The sequence below is a fragment of the Cheilinus undulatus genome, linkage group 1 (assembly GCF_018320785.1).
Source record: "Cheilinus undulatus linkage group 1, ASM1832078v1, whole genome shotgun sequence".
In the NCBI taxonomy this organism is placed as follows: domain Eukaryota; kingdom Metazoa; phylum Chordata; class Actinopteri; order Labriformes; family Labridae; genus Cheilinus; species Cheilinus undulatus.
In genome coordinates this window covers 29,244,368-29,266,389 of record NC_054865.1, presented here as the reverse complement: position 1 = coordinate 29,266,389, position 22,022 = coordinate 29,244,368, and the positions used below count along the sequence as shown (strand labels likewise).

The following is a 22,022-nucleotide window of genomic DNA, read 5'->3' as shown; positions in this document are numbered from 1 at the left end:
AAACTGGCATATTTAGAAAACATACGATCTGAATTATGACTAATCATAGCTTTAAACAGTTCAAATGCTTGAAAAAGACAGTGTATTCAGAGAATATTTAGACCCCCTTCTCTTTTAAAAATTGTATTGTAATGCAGGCTGGTGCTACAATCATTGAAGTTTCTTTTTTCTCTCATTAATCTACACAGTACCCCATAATGACAAAGTGAAAACAGAATTTTAAAAAAATTTTGCATTTTAATTAGGACTTAAAGAAAAAAAAAATTAAATATCACATTTACCTAAGCATTTTGTGAAGCACTTTTGGGAGCAATTACAGCCGCGAGTCTTTTTGAATATGATGCACTAAGCTAACTAAGGATTTTCTGCCATTCTTCTTTGCAAATCATCTCACCCTCAGTCATGTTGGATAGGGACCATTGACGGACAGCCATTTTCAGGTCTCTCCAGAGATGTTCAATAGGGCTGAAGTCAGGGGTCATTTACAGTGGTGTCCCTGAGCCACTCCTGTGTTGTCTTGGCTGTGTGCTTAGGCTGACTGTCATGTTGGAAGGTGAACCTTCAGCCCAGTTTGAGGTCCTGACCAGTTTCCCAGTCCCTGCTGCTGAAAAACAGCCCCACAGCATGATGCTGCTACCACCATGCTTCTCTGTACGCATATTATTGGGCAGGTGATGATTGGTTCCAGGTTTCCTCCAGACTAGCGTTTAGAATTGAGGCCAAACAGTTCAATCTTGTTTTCATTAGCCCCAAGAGTCTTGTTTCTCACATTCTGAGAGTCCTTTAGGTAACTTTTTGCAAACTCCAAGTGGGCTTTCATGTGTTTCACACTGAGGAGAGGCTTCCATCTAGCCACTCTGCCATAAAGCCCAGATTGTTGGAGGGCTGCAGTGAAGTTTGTCCTTCTAGAACTTTGTCCCATCTCCACACAGGATCTCTTACCTCTCTTGCTAAGTCCCTTCTCCCCCAATTGCTAGGTTTTGCCAGGTGAGCAGCTCTTGGAAGAGCCCTGGTAATGCCAAACTTCTTCCATTTGAGAATTTTGGAGGCCACGGTGGGAATCGACAGTGCAGTAGAAATTTTTGTAGCCATCTGTGCCTTGCAATCCTGTGTCTAAGCTCTGCAGTATCTCAGGGTTGGTTTTTGCTCTGATATGCATTGTCAGCTGTAAGGTTGTCTATAGAGAGGTGTGTGCCGTTCCAAATCATATCAAATCAATTTAATTCACAACAGGTGGACTCCAGCCCAAGTGTAGAAACATCTCAAGGCACCTGAGCTAAATTTCAAGGGTAGTTGGAAAGTGTCTGAATACTTATGTCAATGTGATATTTCAGTGTTCTTAAAAAGTCTGTTTTCAATTTACCATGATGGGGTACTGAGTGTATAAAACCAGAAAAAAAAAAACGCCTTATTCAAACTAAATTGAAGTGAAGTTTATGGAGACATTGATGACAGTATTTAATAGTTTGGGATTTAGAACAGGGTCAGACATTTTTACTTTACTGTTCTGTTATACATCTCCAAATGACATTGTCAGAGGGCCAGAGAAGATTTGTGTTTTAAGGGGCTCATAAATGACTTCTTCCCTACACTTACACCATATGATCTTGCATGTTTATATGCAAACTAGAGCGTGGTTGTTTCCAGTTTAAATGCTTTTTAAAGTCAGTTTGACCAAGAGATGATGTGACATTTAACATCACATCCAGAAGCAGTATTTCATCAGTACTGAGAACAATAAAGCCTTTGATTAATTCAAGAACAGACAAATTATTGTGGAGCTCAGCTCAAGGCAGGCGCACAGGTGTAGAGATGGCAGGGTGTTTTGTGTTGAGCGAATAATAGATAAGGCTTCAGGTACCTTTTACTTGTTGTTTTCCTCAACAAAGAGAACTCTGCTGGAGGCACGTCACAAAGTTTAATTTAGGAATTTAATTTCCACACACAAAAGAGGTCAGGAAAGGAAGAACAAATTGACAGACACAGCAGGCAGGTACTTGTCATTTCTTCCAAATGGCTTTTAATGAGAAGAGAGCCTTTGGCCCAGGTATGTCAGGTTGAAGGGTACTTGTGCTCATTGAGTGCTTAAGCTTTGTGTGTTGCCCACTGAGTGTTGTTGGCCTACAAGGACAGCTGGTCTGCTTGTTCACAAGTTGGAGATTGGGCCAAACGCTGCCTTAATCTGAAGGAAATCAATTCTTTGGTGGAGAACAGGCGCAGCCTTCCCCATGGAGAATGTTGGGTGGTGGTCAATTGGGCAAAAAACCCAAAACATTGGCAGTTCAGTCCAAATGGTGGCTTTGTGGGAAATGATCTGCCAAGACATAGCTTTGTGTCTGGTTGTAATTTCTGATTGAAGGCTCTTATTAAGACAAACCGAAAGAGCCACAGTCTCCTAAAATTATGAAGTCATAAACAGCCAACTAAAGTCACAAATTAAAAGTTGAAGTAAACCTTGTTCTTTTATAAAATATTTACTACACATGTTGGTGCATGCTCAGTACACGCATTTTTTGTCGATGAAATATAGTTTTCTACATGCACATGCAAATCTGTGATTCAGAGACATACTTAAGTAAGATGGAGCTAATTAGGTGATTTTATATAAGAGGCAGTGATGTTGATCTGAGTATCATCAGAGATGTAAAACAGTGCCTCATGCTGAAAATGATCAGAGTGGTGATGATAACCAGTACAACGCCTCAATCTTGAGTGTGGTATTGCTTTTAAACAACAGTTATACAAGCTGAAAATTTTAATAAAAGTAAAAACCAACAGTTGTATTTTTAATTCCAACAACTCAACAATATCCCCTGCCCAAACATCCACTGCACTTTTGCTACTTTGTGCTCATGGTTACCACAAATCAGCTGCTTCATTTTATAAACATCGGCTGTGTCTGAAACTACAACCAACTTACTATACCAACTGCATAGTAGACTATACAATGAATACACCATTTTGTTCACTCAAAATTCTGAGTGAGCATCATTATACTCTATATTGTGCACTTATTTTATCCCACAATGCACTGTGCAAATTAGTAAGCAACTGATGTTCTAGCCCAGCAATATCTATCATCATGCATCACGGTTCAAACAGGGTCCCTGCAGATCCTTGAAAAGTTTTAAATTACACATTTGAAATTTTAATGCCTAAAAAGTCTGATTTTTACCAATAAGGAAGCTTAAATTTTAGAAGGCACTTTGACTAAGACATGTTCTTATTCTATCTTCACATTTTTGCCCAACCCTGAATAATTTTAAACATCTTCCTCCACAAATTGTGGCATAATTATTCTTCAGAATTCAGGGACTTCAGTGATACATGTTCTAAATTTCCTGGGGGAGGACCCCAGACGCCATCTTTTACTTTATATGGAAGACTGTGATTAAATACACTCTGTATTGTAAAACACTTATCCAGTTCACTACCATTTAAGCTGCCGGGTTGCCCACGTAAAAAAAACATACAGACCAGCCTTATTTTAACAGGTTTTCCTGGTGAAAAAGCATTATTCTGCTTTTAATGGTTATATTGTTTAGCATAAGCTGAGCACAGCTGCTAAATCTCTGCAGATGTGCTGCTGATACTGATAAATACCCATATGCTGCTTACTGGCAGAATGGAGGCATGAAATGTCCAAGAAAACACCAAATATAAGTATTTATCACCAAAAGTTTCTTTGCCCTGTAACATTTGACATTTTATGAACAGTTCATTTAATCAGAAAACTCAGCCCTAGTCTGGTGTACCAGGGAATCTTATGTCTTTCATGTGTTGACTGTTTACAGCACATAAAGTCGTGTTCGTTTTTTCTCAATTCAGGTCTTAAAAAAACTGGGATTGATTGATAAACACAGTCATTGTCAGTTCTAAATGTAAATTTTGCCTGGTTGGCAGAGTGATAACTACCTAGTTTCCACATACTCCACCTGTGATCCAGTTGTGCACCGCTTTGTTCTGACCAAAGGGAGAGGCCTTGCACACTGGAAGCGTGTTTTGAGCGTCGTGCTGCCCTGAGTAGCTCGAAATGCAGGATTAGTATGCATTTAAAACTGACAATGACTGTGTTTATCATGATTCCATGATTTGATTACTTCCACCACTAGTGAGTACATCATGAAGTACATCAGAAAGGTTTTCTCTTGTTTTCTACAAAGGCTGTGTGGCTTCATGTAAAATTCTGTGGTTTTACATCTCAGAAGTTAACTTTTCCACATCAGTGGCACAGCACTAGCTCTGTGACCCATTGACCTCCCAATGATTTTGAAATTGACGGGATATTTTGTGCATTTTTGTGTCTGTTTGGATCTACTCCACATGGATTGAGACATTTTGGCAGAGACAAGTGTTCAAAATTGACCTTGTGCATATCTCCAGCAAAGTGGGACAGATTGGCACTTCTGGGATGTGCTAGAGATGGACCAGAACATCGGTAGTGGAATTGCAAAGACTGACTAGAAAGGGAATTATTTGATTACTGTGAAAAGTTCCAGTTATGTTGTTCTTCTGTATCATTTATCATGCAGTGTCAATTCTGTCGACCAGAAATATGACTAAAATTTTTATGAAAGTCTCTTGTTCCATGAGAAAGATAGCATGATAAGCTAAAAATATTTATTTGATATTAAAAATGGATGAAAATTAGGTTTAGCTTTCATTGAAGAGACTGAATGAGACTAAAATTATAGGACTGGACTGTCGGACATTCAAAATCCATGATATTTCACCACTGTGCTTATAAACTTCTGTAGGCAGAGATGATCTGAGCACAGTTTAAGCTATTTTAATGCTTTTGCTGTACTTTCTGCTTCAAATAATTAAGAAGCCATAATTTACAGCATTTTTTCAACTGAAGGATAAAGGATACAAGAAGAGCTCTGTAGCTTTGGGCTACAGAGAGGAGTACAGTGGTCAAATATGGGACTGGTGTTGTATTCTTACTGGGTTTGAGCCAGTGATTGCTCTGTGGCAGCAGGAGCTGTAGTCTGCCAGCCTATTAATAGATTCTTCTCACATCACTTACCCATTTATGACGTTTTTAAAGTTAAGATCTTAATCAGCCAACAAAGCTTAAATTCACATACAAGCCATGATGTCTCTGGCCTTAAGATGGGGTCTTTAGTCCAGTTTGTCAGAGAGTCTAGACAAAGAGCCTGAAAACATCAGTTTATTTTAAATGAATTTAGGTATTGATTGTATATTCTAAACAGACCAGTGTATAAGGAATTTTTATTGACTTAAGACTATTTTTTTATTCTTGAAAAAAAATCTTTAAAGAGTGAAAATGACAAAAATATGACTAAAGTAATAATAACCATTTTAATCTAAAGACTACATTTCAGTTAGCTGAAATATGATTAATGTGGTCAGAACTGTTGTATATTGCTTCATTTATAGGGATAAATCTTGTATTTATAAATATTTACTTTGATTCCAAATTTTCTGTAATAATTTTAGATTATTAAATTGTATTACATTTCTCTGCAGTGACCTATTTTTCCCCACAGATATCATGTAATTTCTTACCATCTTTGCCATGCCCTTAAACACTCCCAAAAATATTCCATAAAAGGATCAACTATTTCATGGAATGAGAGTGTTTGCCACCATCATTTGGATTGTTTTACTCCCTGAGTGAAAGTGTGAGTGATTACTGGAGTCTCCTCGTGGCTAAATGTTGAAGGATTCTTGCTAGGCAGTTTTCTGCTCCCTGCCCGGCTCAGCAGCAGCAGCAGCGGGGGGAAACACACAGTGAAGAGAGGATATGGCCCCTGCAGAAAAAAATGGCCCTTTGATTTTGGTTTTGGTCTCCCTTGGGTTGCCTCTGGGTTTGGAACAGATTTGGTTTAGTGCTGAGTGCGGTAGCTTCAGAGGAGAGGGACCGTGGTCACCCCCCCTCGATGTGTCATAACTGGTTTCAGTCTCGATAAGGAGACACTTGGTGGCTGATCTAGGGCCAGCTGTTTTGTTACCGCAGCACCCTTACCAGGTTTTAAAATGCAGTGTTAGAGAGGGAGAGCAGCACGTAAAAGCCCCTCTGATCAAACCATTAACATTAATGTTTTCTTTGACAGACTTCGTTTGAGCTTAAATGCCTTGATACAACAGCTGTCATAGGGATTGGGATTGGGTTACTGGTATTTAGAGATTAATGGATATAAAAGAGACCACCCTGTTTTTGCCACTGTGTGGCAAAGTGGTGCTAGAGGATGACTTTATCTCCATGTGGGATATAATCTTGGAACCTATCGGGTATCATCCGACAACAATAAAGCCTCAGGAAGAGACAGGGATTTTGTCAGGGCTTCTGGTTTAGCCAGAGGTCACACGACATGAGTGAGGGGGTTTTTAAGCGAAGGCTTCTATCAGGAGTTGAAGTTAGAATATATTCTCATCAGATGACAGTTAATTGGTTCTTGTATTTTAATATTGCTGATATAGTCTGCCCTAGTACTACTTCAGAAACAGAATGCTTAAAAAACAAAACTATGGTACCTTTCCTCCAGGTTCTGTATTCATACAGTCATTTAATGGAGATTAAATGAGATGTACTACTGCAGTTTAAGTGGAGCACAAACTTTTTAAAACAAGCTGCCCTAAAAAGCTGATAGTCTGCTACTCTCAGGTGATTTTCAGTAGATCAAAAGCATTCATGACACACTTTCAAAAATCCATTATATAGTTGTCAAACTGCATGCTTGCATATCCCATTATTAAAGCTGTTACTCAGGACTTCCTCACAAAAAGCTGACTTTCTGAAGACGCAGTTTTTTGCCTGACACGACTGTTTTCCTGCTGCCTCCCTCCTCTTCAGGCCTGTAGCTAAGGACAAACACCGAACTGCTCTCCACTATAATGATGAGCATGTGCAGACAACAATCACAAAGCTGACTGATGGAGGCCGGCGTCCTGGACGTGCTGTACTCTGCTACTGGTAATTGCTCTTTGTCCAGCTTATATTCACTTCTCTCATTTGGAGCTGTAATTCTACAAGTCCTGATTGCCTTCCTGTGTTCATTTGTCTTGAGCCGAGCACAGACGTGCAGCGTTGTCTGCTCATGGTTCGATTCTGCATAATAACTACATCCACATAATAACAGTCCATCATTCCTGTTTGGTTTCACATAAAGATGTAAAGCTGTCCACCAACCCTCCCACCAGTCAATGAGACTGCTTCTCCTGCCTTGTCTCATTTTGTTGTCCTACCGCTTCATTAAATTCTTTCAATTTACCAGAGTCTCTAATAACCAACACACTCCCACATTTACATTAACTTGGTTTTCCTCACTTTAGGCTCAGAGAACGACGTAGGATCAGAAATTTCAGCAGTTGCTTTGCATTCTCTTTGGTGCTATTTCCCTGCCTTGTTTATCCTCAGACTTTGAGTCCAAGGTTGACATGATACCTAAATGAATTATTTCCTCTAGAGTTGTCACTCCTGTCTCTATTATTATAACAAATGGAGTTATTTATCAGTATGTTACCTTCCATTGTCCTTCCTTTAGATCCTTCTCATTTTACCTGTCATGAAGCCTGTAATGAGATTCACAAGTATGACAGGCTGCCTTCAACTGGAGCCTTCTGAGGGTAGCAGTCTTGAAAAAGAGTTCATGCTTTGTTTTATGCATTTATATTTGACATGTAGAGGTATATAAGGTCAGTGAGACAATATTGAAGAACGTGGAAGAACAAGCAACTGTAAAATGTATGTGATCTCTTGTATGCAGGGTTTTTTTTTTGGTAAAATATTGCATAGATTATGACAGAGCCTATAATTTGAAAGGCTTTATTCTTGGACAGATAACCATTGAACCTGGGTTTGCTGAATTTAATCTACGATAAACCATCAGCAGTAGTGGTTTTAGTAATTTTGGAGCCCAAGGTGAACACAGGCATGGGAGCCCTTCTCATTCATTGTTCTCCCCTTTTAAATTCTTATTTATTAAAGTGACTTGTTTTAATCAGTCTTCACAGAGAAATGATGTAAGGATGTCTGGGATTGGATTAAAAAATAAAATCATATAAACAGTTTAAATGAATTTTTATACAATAAAACTTTAATTTGGTGTATTTCTTTTGACCTTATAGTCTTATATATTTCATTTTGAATTTCTTTTTGTGGTTGTCTAATGCTTGCCGCCTGTGTACATGGTGCGCACTTTAAACCACTCAACCATCTGCACGCCCCATCTAATGCTTTGATATTTAGTTTTTAAGCCCGTTAAATGTTATTTAGTCATGGCTGTGATATTTTAGCTTAGAAACTTCATGGAGTCTTTGCCACGTCTCATCATATTTAAGCTGATGCAACACAAACCAAAAATGACTTTTTACCAAAATTTTTTGTATAGAAATACCAGACAGAATTTAAGTCGTCTATTTTTAGAATCTGGTAGCCGAATGGCATCAGAGCAATCTGAAAACTAATTTTATTGTATGTATTTATTGTATGTATGTTTATTCTATGAAACCAAAAAAAAAAAAAAAAGACAATTTACTCAACAAAGAAAACAAAACTTTGTTCTATTTTTGACTCTTTTTGTTTTACCTTTTTGGTCATGTTTTACCAACTTAAACTCTTAAAAAGTGGCCAACATTACTCAGCCAAAACAGACCAGGATTATGTGGGTGCGCTTCTTTTCATCCTTAAGAGTCTCTAAGACTCTGAACTTTTTTAAATACACTTCCACTTTCAGACATGACAGACAGAAAACTAAATGCAGAATATGCTGCGTTTGGCATCAGCAGTGTTTTTGAAGTGTCTTTTATCTACAGTTTTATGTTAGCATGTTGTTGGGACTAAAACAAGTCATTTTGTTCGATGGACCCTTCATCTGATACCAGGATTATCAGGGTTGTACTGATTTTCAGACTACACTATGACAGAGAAGGCGGGCAGCCCACATTCTGTGCTTTCAGACACTGTTCTGGTTCTGTCTCTGGTTCTGTTCTGGAGTCTCACAACCTTGGTGATTTCTGGCGAACCAGTCCACATTCACACTAGTTTAAGCAGAACCAAAGTGGGAGGACGTGAAGGACATGTATCACCACGTCCAGCTCCACTTTTGCCCAAGTCTTTCTTGCTGTCCCAGTTCCAGCTGAGAACAAACTTTTCAGATTCCGAACCAGTTTTTTTTCTGGTTTTAACATGCTGGCCAGTTCAATATTAGGTTTGAGCTCCGTGGTGGGTTAAAAGTCCTAACTGTGAGTTTGATTTTCTCCTGTGTTTACCTCATACTGAAGGGGTACTTTCTGTTGCTGTTACTGCAGGGTTTTTTTAGATTCCCGAGCTTTTCCTTTTTCAGTCTATAACAGTGTAGAACATGACCAAGTTTACTTCATATTTTTTGTGTTAAGCCCTTTCAATTACAAACAGGCAGAATACCAGCTGGAACAGGGGAAAGGGTTAAGTTTATCATGAAAAAAAAAACCAGAAAAAAAAGAAAAAACCACAAACTTCTTCTATGTGATCTTCTAAATCTTTGATGTCTGTACCATATGTGAAGTTTGGTCAATAAACATATCTAAACGAAAAAAAAGTTTATCATGTCTTTGTGGGGCCCCTAGTCGGGGACCCCCGATGATTGCCTACCTTTGCTTAATGGTAAAGTCTACTGCTGGCCATTAGATCTTAATAAGTAACACACATTTAGCCAAAGAATGTGATTATAAACTGAACATTTTTTGGTACTAAACAGCAAATTAGATTATTAGCTGCTTTAGGTTTAGCATGAGGCTGATCACAGTTTCCTTAATACCCCTTACAAAAACAAAACTACCATCTTTACTTCTTACCATAAAACCACTTTTTTCTGTAAAGATTTCACAACTAACTAACCAGCCGGTCACACAGGAAGAGACCAGAAGAGAGGCCAGAAGAGTCCTTTGAAACCCTTTTCAAACCCACAATCATTATTTGTAACTTTACTCTCAAGAAGGCTGTTTCCTGAGCGTTCCTTACAAACTTCAGTAGAAATACTAACATAGATTAGAGGGTTTTTGAAGGAAGTTTTTGTTGCGATGCCATGTGTAGTATTTTAAAAATCCAAATCTATGACTGCCAAGCAGTTTCCCCTCATTCTCTTTGACATGATTTAAGTTTAGTTGTAGTTTCACTGCAGGGTTTAATTAGACTGTGCTAGGTGTGTTTATGGTGAGTCAAACATTCTGGAAAAATTGATGAATTTAATTATTAGGCACTTTATCTCTGGGGAAAGGACAATGAGGATGATGGTTTCTGGCAGATGAAGAAGTAAGACCCAGGAATGACACTATGTGTTTTTCAGAAATATGTGCATTTTGGAGCAAAGTCATATGATCTATGATTGAAACACTTTATACCAGGAGATGGTGGACATGAGTAACTAATCCAAAGTTTTGGAGTTAATAGAGTTTGAAAGATGCACTCCTGGTAGAGGAGACGAGTCGGAGCATAACAGAGAGAAAGACAGCGAATTGTAGTGAGAATACTCACAATGCTGGGGGGAAAAGAGGAATATTTACCCTCTGCCATGACTTTCACACTTAGCGAAACCAGTGCTTTGCCTCACCCTATCTCCGCCACACCAGGGAGGGAGTAATCAGTGAATTAGATTTTGGGAGTGATCAGGATCACGGTCTGGATCCAGGAATGTTTTTAAAGGATTCTTCACTATTAGGAGATAGGGCTAATGGCGGAGGTCTGCACTCTCTGAGTGCTTTTCTAGTTTAACATACTATATAGCTAAGATTAGCTATAGTTTACCATACTATATAACTATAGTTTAACTATAGTTTAAAATACTATATAATTATAGTTTAGCTATAGTTTAAAATACTATATAGCTATAGATTAGCTATAGTTTACCATACTATATAACTATAGTTTAACTATAGTTTAAAATACTATATAATTATAGTTTAGCTATAGTTTAAAATACTATATAGCTATAGATTAGCTATAGTTTACCATACTATATAACTATAGTTTAACTATAGTTTAAAATACTATATAATTATAGTTTAGCTATAGTTTAAAATACTATATAGCTATAGATTAGCTATAGTTTACCATACTATATAACTATAGTTTAACTATAGTTTAAAATACTATAACATTATAGTTTAGCTATAGTTTAAAATACTATATAGCTATAGATTAGCTATAGTTTACCATACTTTAATGGTATTGTTTAGCTATAGTTTAAAATACTATATAATTATAGTTTAGCTATAGTTTAAAATACAATATATAGCTATAGATTAGATATAGTTTACCATACTATATAACTATGGTTTAGCTATAGTTTAAAATACTATATAGTTATAGTTTAGCTATAGTTTAGCATACTATATAGCTAAAGATTAGCTATAGCTTACCATAGTATATATACTATAGTTTAGCTATAGTTTACCATACTATATAACTATAGTTTAGCTATTGTTTAAAATACTGTATAGTTATAGTTTAGCTGTAGTTTAAAATACTATATAGCTATAGATCAGCTATAGTTTCCCATAGTATATAGCTATAGTTTAGCTATAGTTTACCATAATATCGTTTAGCTATAGTTTAACATACTATATAGCTATAGTTTAGCTATAGTTTACCATAGTATATAGCCATGGTTTAGCTATAATTTACATTAGTATATAGCTAAAGTTTAGCTATAGTTTACCATACTATATAACTATAGTTTAGCTATAGTTAACCATACTATATAACTATAGTTTAGCTATAGTTTACTATAGTATATAGCAATGGTTTAGCTATAGTTTACCTAAGTATAAAGCTATAGTTTAACTATAGTTTACCATACTATAATGCTATCGTTTAGCTATAGTTTACCATAGTATATAGCTGTGGTTTATCTTTAGTTTACCATACTATGTAGCTATATTTTAGCTATTGTTTACCATACTATATAACTATAGTTTAGCTATAGTTTACCATAGTATATAGCTGTGGTTTATCTTTAGTTTACCATACTATGTAGCTATATTTTAGCTATTGTTTACCATACTATATAACTATAGTTTAGCTATAGTTTACCATAGTATAAAGCAGGGGTCACTAACTGGCGGACCGTGGTTCAGGTCCGGACCCAGACGCCATCCAATATGGACCTTGACCCGGACCTACAATCATTAGAAAGACAAAGAGAGTAGACGAAAAGACGAGTGAGGTGAAACAAGGAGTCCAGGGCCCTATAATTTCCTCGTTAATGGAATTGCGGAATTGGCCGATAAAAATGGAATCTACGATTTCACGCTGAAATCATGGAAATTGAATGAATTTGAAATGCTGTGTTTTAAGAAATAGGAACGTATATCTGAGGAATATGTTCCGATGGAACACTAAAGCGGGGCACAACTTGTCCCTCACTTACAAACACTCACCCCGCCCCCTCCTAAACAACACAAAGCATGTCAAAGAAGCTGCACGAAACACTGGCAAACGTAGCTCAACAAGGGGCAGTACAGTGCGACATAATGTTGCACCTTCAAGTTATTTTCACTATCAGTTATTTTACCTTACCAGGGAGTCACGGAGAGAGAGGTGTGTCTGTATGCACAGGTGGTGTGTCTTCAGCACAGACAGCTGAAGTCACAACTTGAGGACCTGCTTACCTCTTGGAGGCTACAAACTCAAGTCGGACAGACTCCAGATTTTATGAAGTCCCATAGTCTAAAGATGTTACATTCAAGTATCAATTAGCTAATTCCTCCCGTTGGTTGCTTAAGGAGCCAATATGTGTGTGCATTATTGTACCTGTCTGATATGAGGCAGACAGGCAGACAGCATGGATGGAGGGAGATGAGGAGAGAAATGTTACAGTCTGGAGTAGAACAATGCAGCATCAAACTGCATGGACTGTTACAGACTGAGAGTAAAGAAAAGTTTAGTTAACAGGTTTACTTTTAACCATTTAACTTTAATGTAACCTTCTTAAGTCACTATCACTCTGTGTTTGAGAGAACAGGAGGATTTTTTTTTCATTTACATTATATACATCAGTTAGGATGTGATTATACATGTAGATGTGTCTTAAAATGTTGGAAATATCTGACTGTTACACTGGTTATAATTATTTTATATCAGCGTTATCCAAACTGTGGCTCCTGGGCCAACCATGGCCCTTTTTCAATAAATGTAAGGTTTTTTTTATATTTCATTAGTGAACATTTTATTTATTTACATAAACAGAACACTCTTTTCATGGTAAAATTAGTGAAAAGGTTAAAAAACGGAGTTCCAAAAAATTTAAAACAGAATGTGGCAAAACATAAAATGGATTTCATAGGGCGTTAAAGGAGAGATTCACAGACAGAGAAATAGCTGAGCTGTAGACAGAAAATTTTCATATTTTATCAGCGCAAAAAGTCTCTTAAATCACACCCAGATCCACATATCATACTAACTCAAGTCAGACATTCTTCTCTGAGAAGTCAGAAACTGATCAAGCATAACATTCAACCACTAAAACTAATTTTTCTGTTCAGGAATGCAAGTAAATAACTATAATTTGACAAATTAATCAAGAAATAATGATATGCTTTACTATTTTTTGTGTGTAAATCAGTAAATTTGAAAATTCATGGATAACAATAATAATGATATTTTAGCATTAAAAATATCATTTGGGTTAAAGAGCTTCTACATATTGGTGTAATAGCCATTGCAGAAACATAAAAAATGATTTTGGTACAATTTTTGTTGATTTAGGGCAGCTGTGGTGTAAACCTTACTTTGGGTGGTGGTCTAATAAATTTGTTAAGCACTGTAGCTATAGTTTAGCTATAGTTTGCCATACTGTAAACTTTTTTTGTTTAGCTATAGTGTAACACACTATATCGCTATACTTAAGTTATAGTTTACCATACTATAAATCTATAATTTAGCTATAGTTTACTGTAGTATATAGCTATGGTTTTGCTATAGTTTACCATACTACATAGCTATAGTTTAGCTGTAGTTTGCCATCCTAAATAGCTATAGTTTGGCTTTAGCTTACCATACTATATTACTTTAGGTTAGCTATAGTTTACCATACTAGAAATTTTATAGTTTAGCTATAGTTTACCATACTATAAAGTTTTTGTTCAGCTGTAGTGTACCATAATACATTGCTATAATTAAGTTATAGTTTACCATACTATAAATCTATAATTTAGCTATAGTTTACCGTAGTATATAGCTATGGTTTTGCTATAGTTTACCATACTACATAGCTATAGTTTAGCTGTAGTTTGCCATCCTAAATAGCTATAGTTTGGCTTTAGCTTACCATACTATATTACTTTAGGTTAGCTATAGTTTACCATACTAGAAATTTTATAGTTTAGCTATAGTTTACCATACTATAAAGTTTTTGTTCAGCTGTAGTGTACCATAATACATTGCTATAATTAAGTTATAGTTTACCATACTATAAATCTATAATTTAGCTATAGTTTACTGTAGTATATAGCTATGGTTTTGCTATAGTTTACCATACTACATAGCTATAGTTTAGCTGTAGTTTGCCATCCTAAATAGCTATAGTTTGGCTTTAGCTTACCATACTATATTACTTTAGGTTAGCTATAGTTTACCATACTAGAAATTTTATAGTTTAGCTATAGTTTACCATACTATAAAGTTTTTGTTCAGCTGTAGTGTACCATAATACATTGCTATAATTAAGTTATAGTTTACCATACTATAAATCTATAATTTAGCTATAGTTTACCGTAGTATATAGCTATGGTTTTGCTATAGTTTACCATACTACATAGCTATAGTTTAGCTGTAGTTTGCCATCCTAAATAGCTATAGTTTGGCTTTAGCTTACCATACTATATTACTTTAGGTTAGCTATAGTTTACCATACTAGAAATTTTATAGTTTAGCTATAGTTTACCATACTATAAAGTTTTTGTTCAGCTGTAGTGTACCATAATACATTGCTATAATTAAGTTATAGTTTACCATACTATAAATCTATAATTTAGCTATAGTTTACCGTAGTACATAGCTATAGTTTAGCTTCAGTTTACCATACTATATTACTTTTGGTTAGCTATAGTTTACCATACTTTAAATTTATGGTTTATGGTTTCTCAAACAAAATGCAAGTAAGTGATAGTTTTTCAATTTTTTTCTTAATCATGATTAATCACAGCATGTTTCAGTGATTAACCTGATTATTTTTTAATCAACTACCAGAAACAGTTCTTTACTTCCTGTTTGGATTTGCCCTTTTTTAAAAAGAGAAACAAACTTCTGCCTTATCAGCAGCTTTGATGGCAACTATATGATGAAAGAAACATTTGACTGCTTATGTCATGGGAATCATATAAGAGAATAGCCATAGAATTTAATCTATAACCAGATGCAAATGAAATAGGATGATGTATTTTTAATAATATTTTCAATATAGAAAGTTTTCTGTCGGTGGAGCTTACATTCAAATGTAAATATTCATAAAATTGTGTTACTTTGCTGCATTGGATGGTTCAAACTGAACATAAAGTGCAGGCCTACTTAAAATAGCACAAATCTGAGTTAGTGAGTATATCGATGAATAAATGGACAAATGAATGACTTTTTTTCAGAAAAGAACTTTAAAAAAATAAAAAACAAACAAAACAAAATGATTATGATTATTATTATTAAAATGACCAATAATCGTTAAAAGTAATTTATAATCTGGATTTATTTTTACTCTCCACAGTCACTAAATGTCCTCTATACAACACAATCTGATTGACCCATGAGTACTGGCCAATCAACACTCAAGCCTGAGTCCCACTGACACAGTAAGCATATACATGTATATGTATATTTTCCTGCTGCTTCTTTATCACTCTGTGCCATCTCTTATGCTGTTAATGCTAGGGCTAAATAGTTTATTTTCCATCATTTTTTTTAAATGCAATTTGACTTTTGCCAAATTAAGTACATTTTGTGAGTCATAATCAATGCATATTGGTTCCAAATATTGGTTATCTTTCTCATAAACTACTACTACTTTATATTTCTGCTAATCCATCCAATTTAATAAATTAGTGACAGTAGCAGTTTGTTAAATTCTTATTATTCACACAGTGCCATCAAATAAGTAGAGACAAAGCTGTGTCAGTATGTGTTTAGGTACAGCAGATTTGATACTGTTGTCTGGACTGACACAATGCAAGCTAAACATTGGCAAAACAAATTGTTTAATTTATTTTTCTGTTTTTATGACATTTACTTTCATAAATGTGAGATTTTTCTGGAGACTTGTCGTCTACTCCACTGTGCACACAGTATTTGTCCAATTTGAAAGAATGGTAAATTGTGTTATTCTAATGGAAATCATGATATTAAAATGATCATTCATTTAACTGTGAAGGACTAACAACAAACATTTCCTGTGGTTGATTATAACTGTGGTTTTCCTCCTTTTTTGCCCAAGGCACACCTAAGATCAGGCCAAAATCTCTTGGCACACCATATCCATGTGCATTTAAAAAGCCTCTTTAAAACATGTTACAGTAACTTGAGTTGGGGTGTGGTTGTTGTAATAAAAAATTCCTATTGCACACCTAGACTTCCCTCAAGACACTTCAGTGTGCTTTACCACACCATTTTAGAAACACTGGATTAAAATACGTAGATCTAAAGGCCAGATAAAACAAGTCCTGAGCAGAAAGTTCAGTTTGACGAATGAAGGGCCTAAATTAGACGTTACTTTTTCAGTTTCTTTCATTTGGCTACAGTGGGACTGGCTCTTGAGGTTTAATAGAAAACTAGGATGTACATCAACTTGCAGACTAGCATTTCTTTTTAAATTTCTGGGAATCTTTCATGCTTTGGAGTGTCTTTATCTCCCCAGAGTCAGTTTCCAGTTTCCCGAAGACCCTGTGGGTGATAATCAGTCATTACTGCGCCTTCACTGAGTTATTTATTTCACATTTACACGTCTATTCATCATTTATTCATGTGGCAGTTGTTATCTATTATGTTGCTCCTTTCATGTGGTCAAGAATGAGAGATTTTATGGAACATTAGGCATTCATGCATGTGATGGTGCTGCACTGATCCTGTTTCTTCATCTCTGTTAGAAACCATTGACAATCTCACAGGTTGGTTAATTGCAGGATGTTGATAGCAGCATTATGACAGCCACTGCAGCTAATATGATTCCCTTTCAGTATGTGAGATTGTGCTCTCCCCTAAAAAATGACATTTGAGCCTCTGTTCAGAGCCCTCTCTAATGGGGTCTGGGATAAGAATGGTAATATGCGTTGGTGCTGGCAGCGGCACTGGCCGTATTTTTGTTTATAAATAGCTCTAGCCAGCATTATTCCACTTGCAGTTGTCCCATAATCATCAATCACTCCCCCGCAAAGGCCGGCTTCTCCTTCTCACCAGAGAGAAGGTGCCCCGTGAGCGGTGCCCTTGCACCTCAAACTGTGCGAGTACATAAAGTAGAGCGTAGTGAGTGGGACAGAGCTGGGAGTCTGGGAGAAGGGGAGGAGGGATGGGTTCTTGAGCTGTGATGGAGTGAGTTATGGCAGCTTCACCCCTAGATGTTCAGAACCCTCCCCTTTCTTTGGGTCATTACGTGTGCTAACATCCACCATTTCGCTTCTTCAACACATTTAGAAACACATATATAAGATTCCTCTGCATCCCTGAGCTGAAGCAGGTGGGAGGGTTAATCATGAGATGCTCTTGGAGGATGTGGGATGGGTCAGACACAACTGTTAACTCAGGTTTCATTTGTCTCTGTCTCTCGATCTGCCTTTATCTCTCTCTTTGGAGGAGCTTTGCAAGAAGAGCTCAAGGCTTTGAGGAAGCTGCAGGGGGAAGAACCCAAAGAGATGATGAGGGCCATTTTGTACTCTCACACCCATGAACAGATGTACTCCGCATTATCAGCTGTTCACACACAATTTTTTGTTCCTGGAACACAGCACACAGTTTGTCTGCTTTTCTTAAATCTTGTTCACTGCATACTGTACATACTCATACTACACACACCCTAAATACGCACACTCATCTCCCAGCGTTACCATGGCAGTTGCAAAAATACAGTAGGAATCCAGCTGATCCTTAACAAAATGGTTATATAACTATTGCGGCGCTAAGTCTTGTATCTTATCCAAGCCTGCCTCTGCTTCCTTTCAGTCTGGCTTTGCAGCTTTTCAACAGCTCTTCACATCATCTGTCCCTCCCACCAGACCCCACTGAACACATGAAGGACATTTGTAATTGCCCATTAGCGATTGTTTGATTGGTGGAGAAGACAGCCTTGCTGTGGTTGTTATCAACACTCTCCTCATGGTACAAAAACAAAAAAGTAGATCTCATCACTTTTAAATCTTAATCAAAATCTCCATGCTGTGGAAAGAATTTTACACTTAATTAAAGGCAGTCAACGTGAGAAGCTCACCCACATGGCACCAACATAGTCCCTGTGTTTTCCATAAGACCCCCTATAAAGCCTGAAATGTGTAAGCAGATTTGGATCTCACCTCCCGGAGTTCCTTGGCCACATCCTTGAGCTCTATGAGGATACCTTCCAGCTGGTTGATCACCATCTTCATGTGGCTGCGGATGCGTTCTCTCGGGCTGGGGGTCTCAGAGGTGTCCCGGGCCGGAGCTCTGCTGAGGGACATCCTTTACAGGGCGACGTGGGGCCAGTGGCCAACGGGCTGAGGGCGTGGGGGAGCCGAGTCGGGGTCCATGTCTTTGGCTACAGGGAGCCTCAGTGCTACTGATCCGAACAGGGGCCCCGGCCACGCAGGGAGACCTCAACATCTTAAAAGCACCTGGGCAGCCAAAACGCCTTGCCTGGCCCGCACACTCGGCACAGGGTCACACTCTGACATCCATGCCCTCTGGTAGACGCTTCCAAAAATGAAGACAAAATGAGCATGGGAATTGTCAAATGCTGTAAATCCATGGAAAAAGAAGAGGCAAAATTCATGGGCTAAAGCTGGTATGAAACTCTTACATAATCAAGTTGAGCCAACTCATCTCATGTGTCAGTGTGTACGTTTGAAATTGTTCCCCTGGAGATGCTATTTAAAACGCTTGCCTATACACGGAAAAGACTTTTCCCCTACCTTACTTTCCTGTACAATCTTTTTTACATGTGAAACAAAGTAACAGGCTAACATACAAAAGTGAAAGCAGAAAATGGGTTCATATGAACCCCTTTATAGACAAAGCTATCCAGCATAGATAGAAAAATAGAACTCCCAGCAGTGGCTCAATTTTCAAAATTGATCGTGTTCTACATTATTAGCCAACCAGGACAAGATTTTCCTATCTCTGTAGGGGCTACTGTCTATCCAGAGAGAAAGGACAGATCCTGTTGGAAAATAGTAGGGGATATTCCTCTGCTCAGCGTGGCGTTTCCTCCTCCAGGAAAAATAAAACGACTGTCAGTAGGAACTCGCATCAAAATAAACTTTGCCTGACATCCATTTTCTTTGCAGATGATGACTTACTCATGTCGTCCTTCACTTGTCCATGAAAGGCAAGGAAAAAGCAGGTGTGGGTCCTTTCACAGAACGTCCAATCTCCCCTGGAGCAGGGCTTATTCCAGGTGGCTTGGGATCAGAATGGATTGATTTCCAAGCTGGTGGAACGTGACTTGTGATGAGAATTTTGTGCAAAAAATCATGGTGTGGATGGGAGACAGTTAGAACAGGGGCTGGAAGGTGAATGAGCACATTCCCGTGGAATTTGGGAGGCAGGCTGTCTTCATGCAGTGGTGTTATCCAAGTCCTCTCAGGGAAAAAAAAGAACACTGACCCACAGCAGTCCACAGGGGTGTGCCCAAAAACCAAGAGAGCATAAAGAGAAAAGGATTCTCTCCTCTCCTTCAGTTGTTGCTAAGGGAACCCGGTCTGCCTCCTTGTGCTGTGATTGGATAATTATTTTACTTCTTATCCATGTAGTGTATGGTTTTCTCTGTGGACTCTTTTCAGAGAAGCAGGGAGCTGTGTGCCATCCAGCAGGACCTGATAAATCCTATGAAAGCTTCCCAGAGGAGCTCTGGAGAACAAGCACGGGGGAGAGCTTCTTGCCAAATCCAGGGCGATGCCACTGCCACAGGATGCGCTGGCCAATCACACATGGCACCTGGTCAGACAGAGAAGAGAAGCAATCACATATTCTTTAGTGTCTCATCCTAACGTCCTGTATCTCTGTGCTTGTTTCTTTGAATCATAGCGGCATATAAAGTCCTAGAAAATGAATGTTGACATTGTTTAAAATCACTTCCTTGCAGCAGTTGCCTCACCTCCACACACCTACTCACCTTTCCTGTGCATCACTTTGCTGTTGCTATGCCCAGAGCTCACTGTCCACGCACAGCAGGATCTTTCAAGCTACACACAACCTCCTGGTTCTTTATCAGTCCTTCTGTCGCACGCACTACCATCTTCTCCACTCTCTCTGTCTCTCACACACACACTCCCTTTCACTCTGTCACTATCTCTCTGTCACCCTCTCACACATGCACACGCACTTTTCTCTCCCTCCCTCCCCTACTTACTGTCTTGACAGAGAGGAAGCTTCTATCAGCGGGGTTATTTCACTCTGAGGCTGTAGCTCATCAGAGGAGGAGTACAAGTGGAGGATGAAGCCGTGGAGGAGGAGGAAGAGGAGGAGGAGGAGGCAGGAGGCATGAGATGGGAACGATGAATGGCCCTGATAGCGTTCTGAGAGGGGAGAGAGGAGGCAGAGGATGACTAACAGCCACAAGAGCTCCTGCTTTGGATTGTGATGCTGCCGCGGCCGCCGCTACCATCACTCAGATAACTGCTCTGCCGAAAACATGCCACCCGTCATCCACGTCAGCCTTCGCCCACTTCGGGGAGGCAGCAGTCAGAAGTGGCTGGGCTGCTGCTGCTGTGGAGGAAAAGGAGCTGTATGATTCCTCTGACAGCCTCTCCCTCTCTGTCTATCTGCCTGGTTATTGTCTCTCTCTCTCTCTCTCTCTCCCTCACCTCTTCCTGTCACTCTGACTCTTTCCCTTTCTCCGTCCCCGTCTCTCTGCCCCTGCGCCCTCGCTGTGTCCTCGCTGACTGTCGGATGAAGGGAAGCTGATGCCAGAGTTTATCGTGGGGGCTCAGGCTCCTGCCAGCACCACTCGGCTGTTCTGCTCAGCTCTGAGGAGGCGGGGCCTGGTCCTTTAAAGGCACAGTGTGTCTCACAGTCCCTTCTCTGATTCTCTCCTCTCCTCTGCTGGCATCTACTCTCTCCCTTCACTATCTCCTCTCACACTGCCTATCTAGCCTTTGTCACAGTGCTATCGAGGGTGTTATCGCTCTCTTAAATCAAGATGAAGTCTTCCTCTGCCTTGAGCCAAGCAGTCTCCAGGGATGGGGTGTCCAAAAAAAAAAAAAAAAAAAAATCAGGCTGTGACATCATTAATAGACAAAAGAAGGTTGGTGTTTGATGACCTCATCTGACAGAGAGAGACAAAAATAGTGAGGACTTTTTTCTCATCCTGTCCTCTTCATCAGCATTTTTCCAGCCCTGCTTAACCCCACTGAGACAATTACTCTAATATGAAATTAGTTCTCCAAAGGAGATAATGTAACAGTAAAGAAAATGCATTATGACAACTTCTTGAGTGTTTCCAGAGGGGTTTTGGCAGATAACTGCACTAAGCAGCTATAGGCTCTGTGCATTTCTTAGCATAATTATTAGGTGAAATGCAGAGTGGATTCAGGATAGGTGAATCCTCCATGCAGATGAATTTGTTCTGGGGTCCTCAGTGGTTTCTTCCTCTCAGGATCACAGACGTTATGCTGATGCTGTAAAGCTAATTGGAGGAATACTCTGTGGCATAATAAATTCTCTTTTGCATGTTTGCTTTGATTAATTAAGGATAGGGTGTTGCTTTCAAAAAAATATTGAAACAAATCCTGCATAGACTCTGGTAGCCTCTTCTTAACACACAGTCACATTGTGTCAGCTTAGGACTTCATCAAATTTTGAATATGTTGTCAAATTCTGAAGCACGTAGGGGCTCAATGTGGAGATGGGA

The 22,022-nt window shown here is 38.4% G+C and overlaps 1 protein-coding gene across 2 annotated transcripts in view; it reads right to left on the bottom strand.

Moving 5' to 3' along the window:
• Positions 1-21,078, bottom strand: part of insyn1 (inhibitory synaptic factor 1) — an 86,625-nt gene extending 65,547 nt beyond the window's left edge. The window contains exons 1-2 of one of the 2 annotated variants that reach the window (XM_041790290.1): positions 20,523-21,078; positions 18,490-20,107 (exon numbers count right to left, since the gene is read on the bottom strand). In XM_041790290.1, the coding sequence (XP_041646224.1) occupies positions 18,490-18,633 (144 nt within the window). In that variant the 5' untranslated portion in view covers positions 18,634-20,107; positions 20,523-21,078. Of the gene's footprint in view, positions 1-18,489; positions 20,108-20,285; positions 20,396-20,522 lie in introns of those variants that run through there. The other variant, XM_041790300.1, reaches the window with a different exon arrangement.
• Between the last annotated feature and the right edge of the window lie 944 nt (positions 21,079-22,022).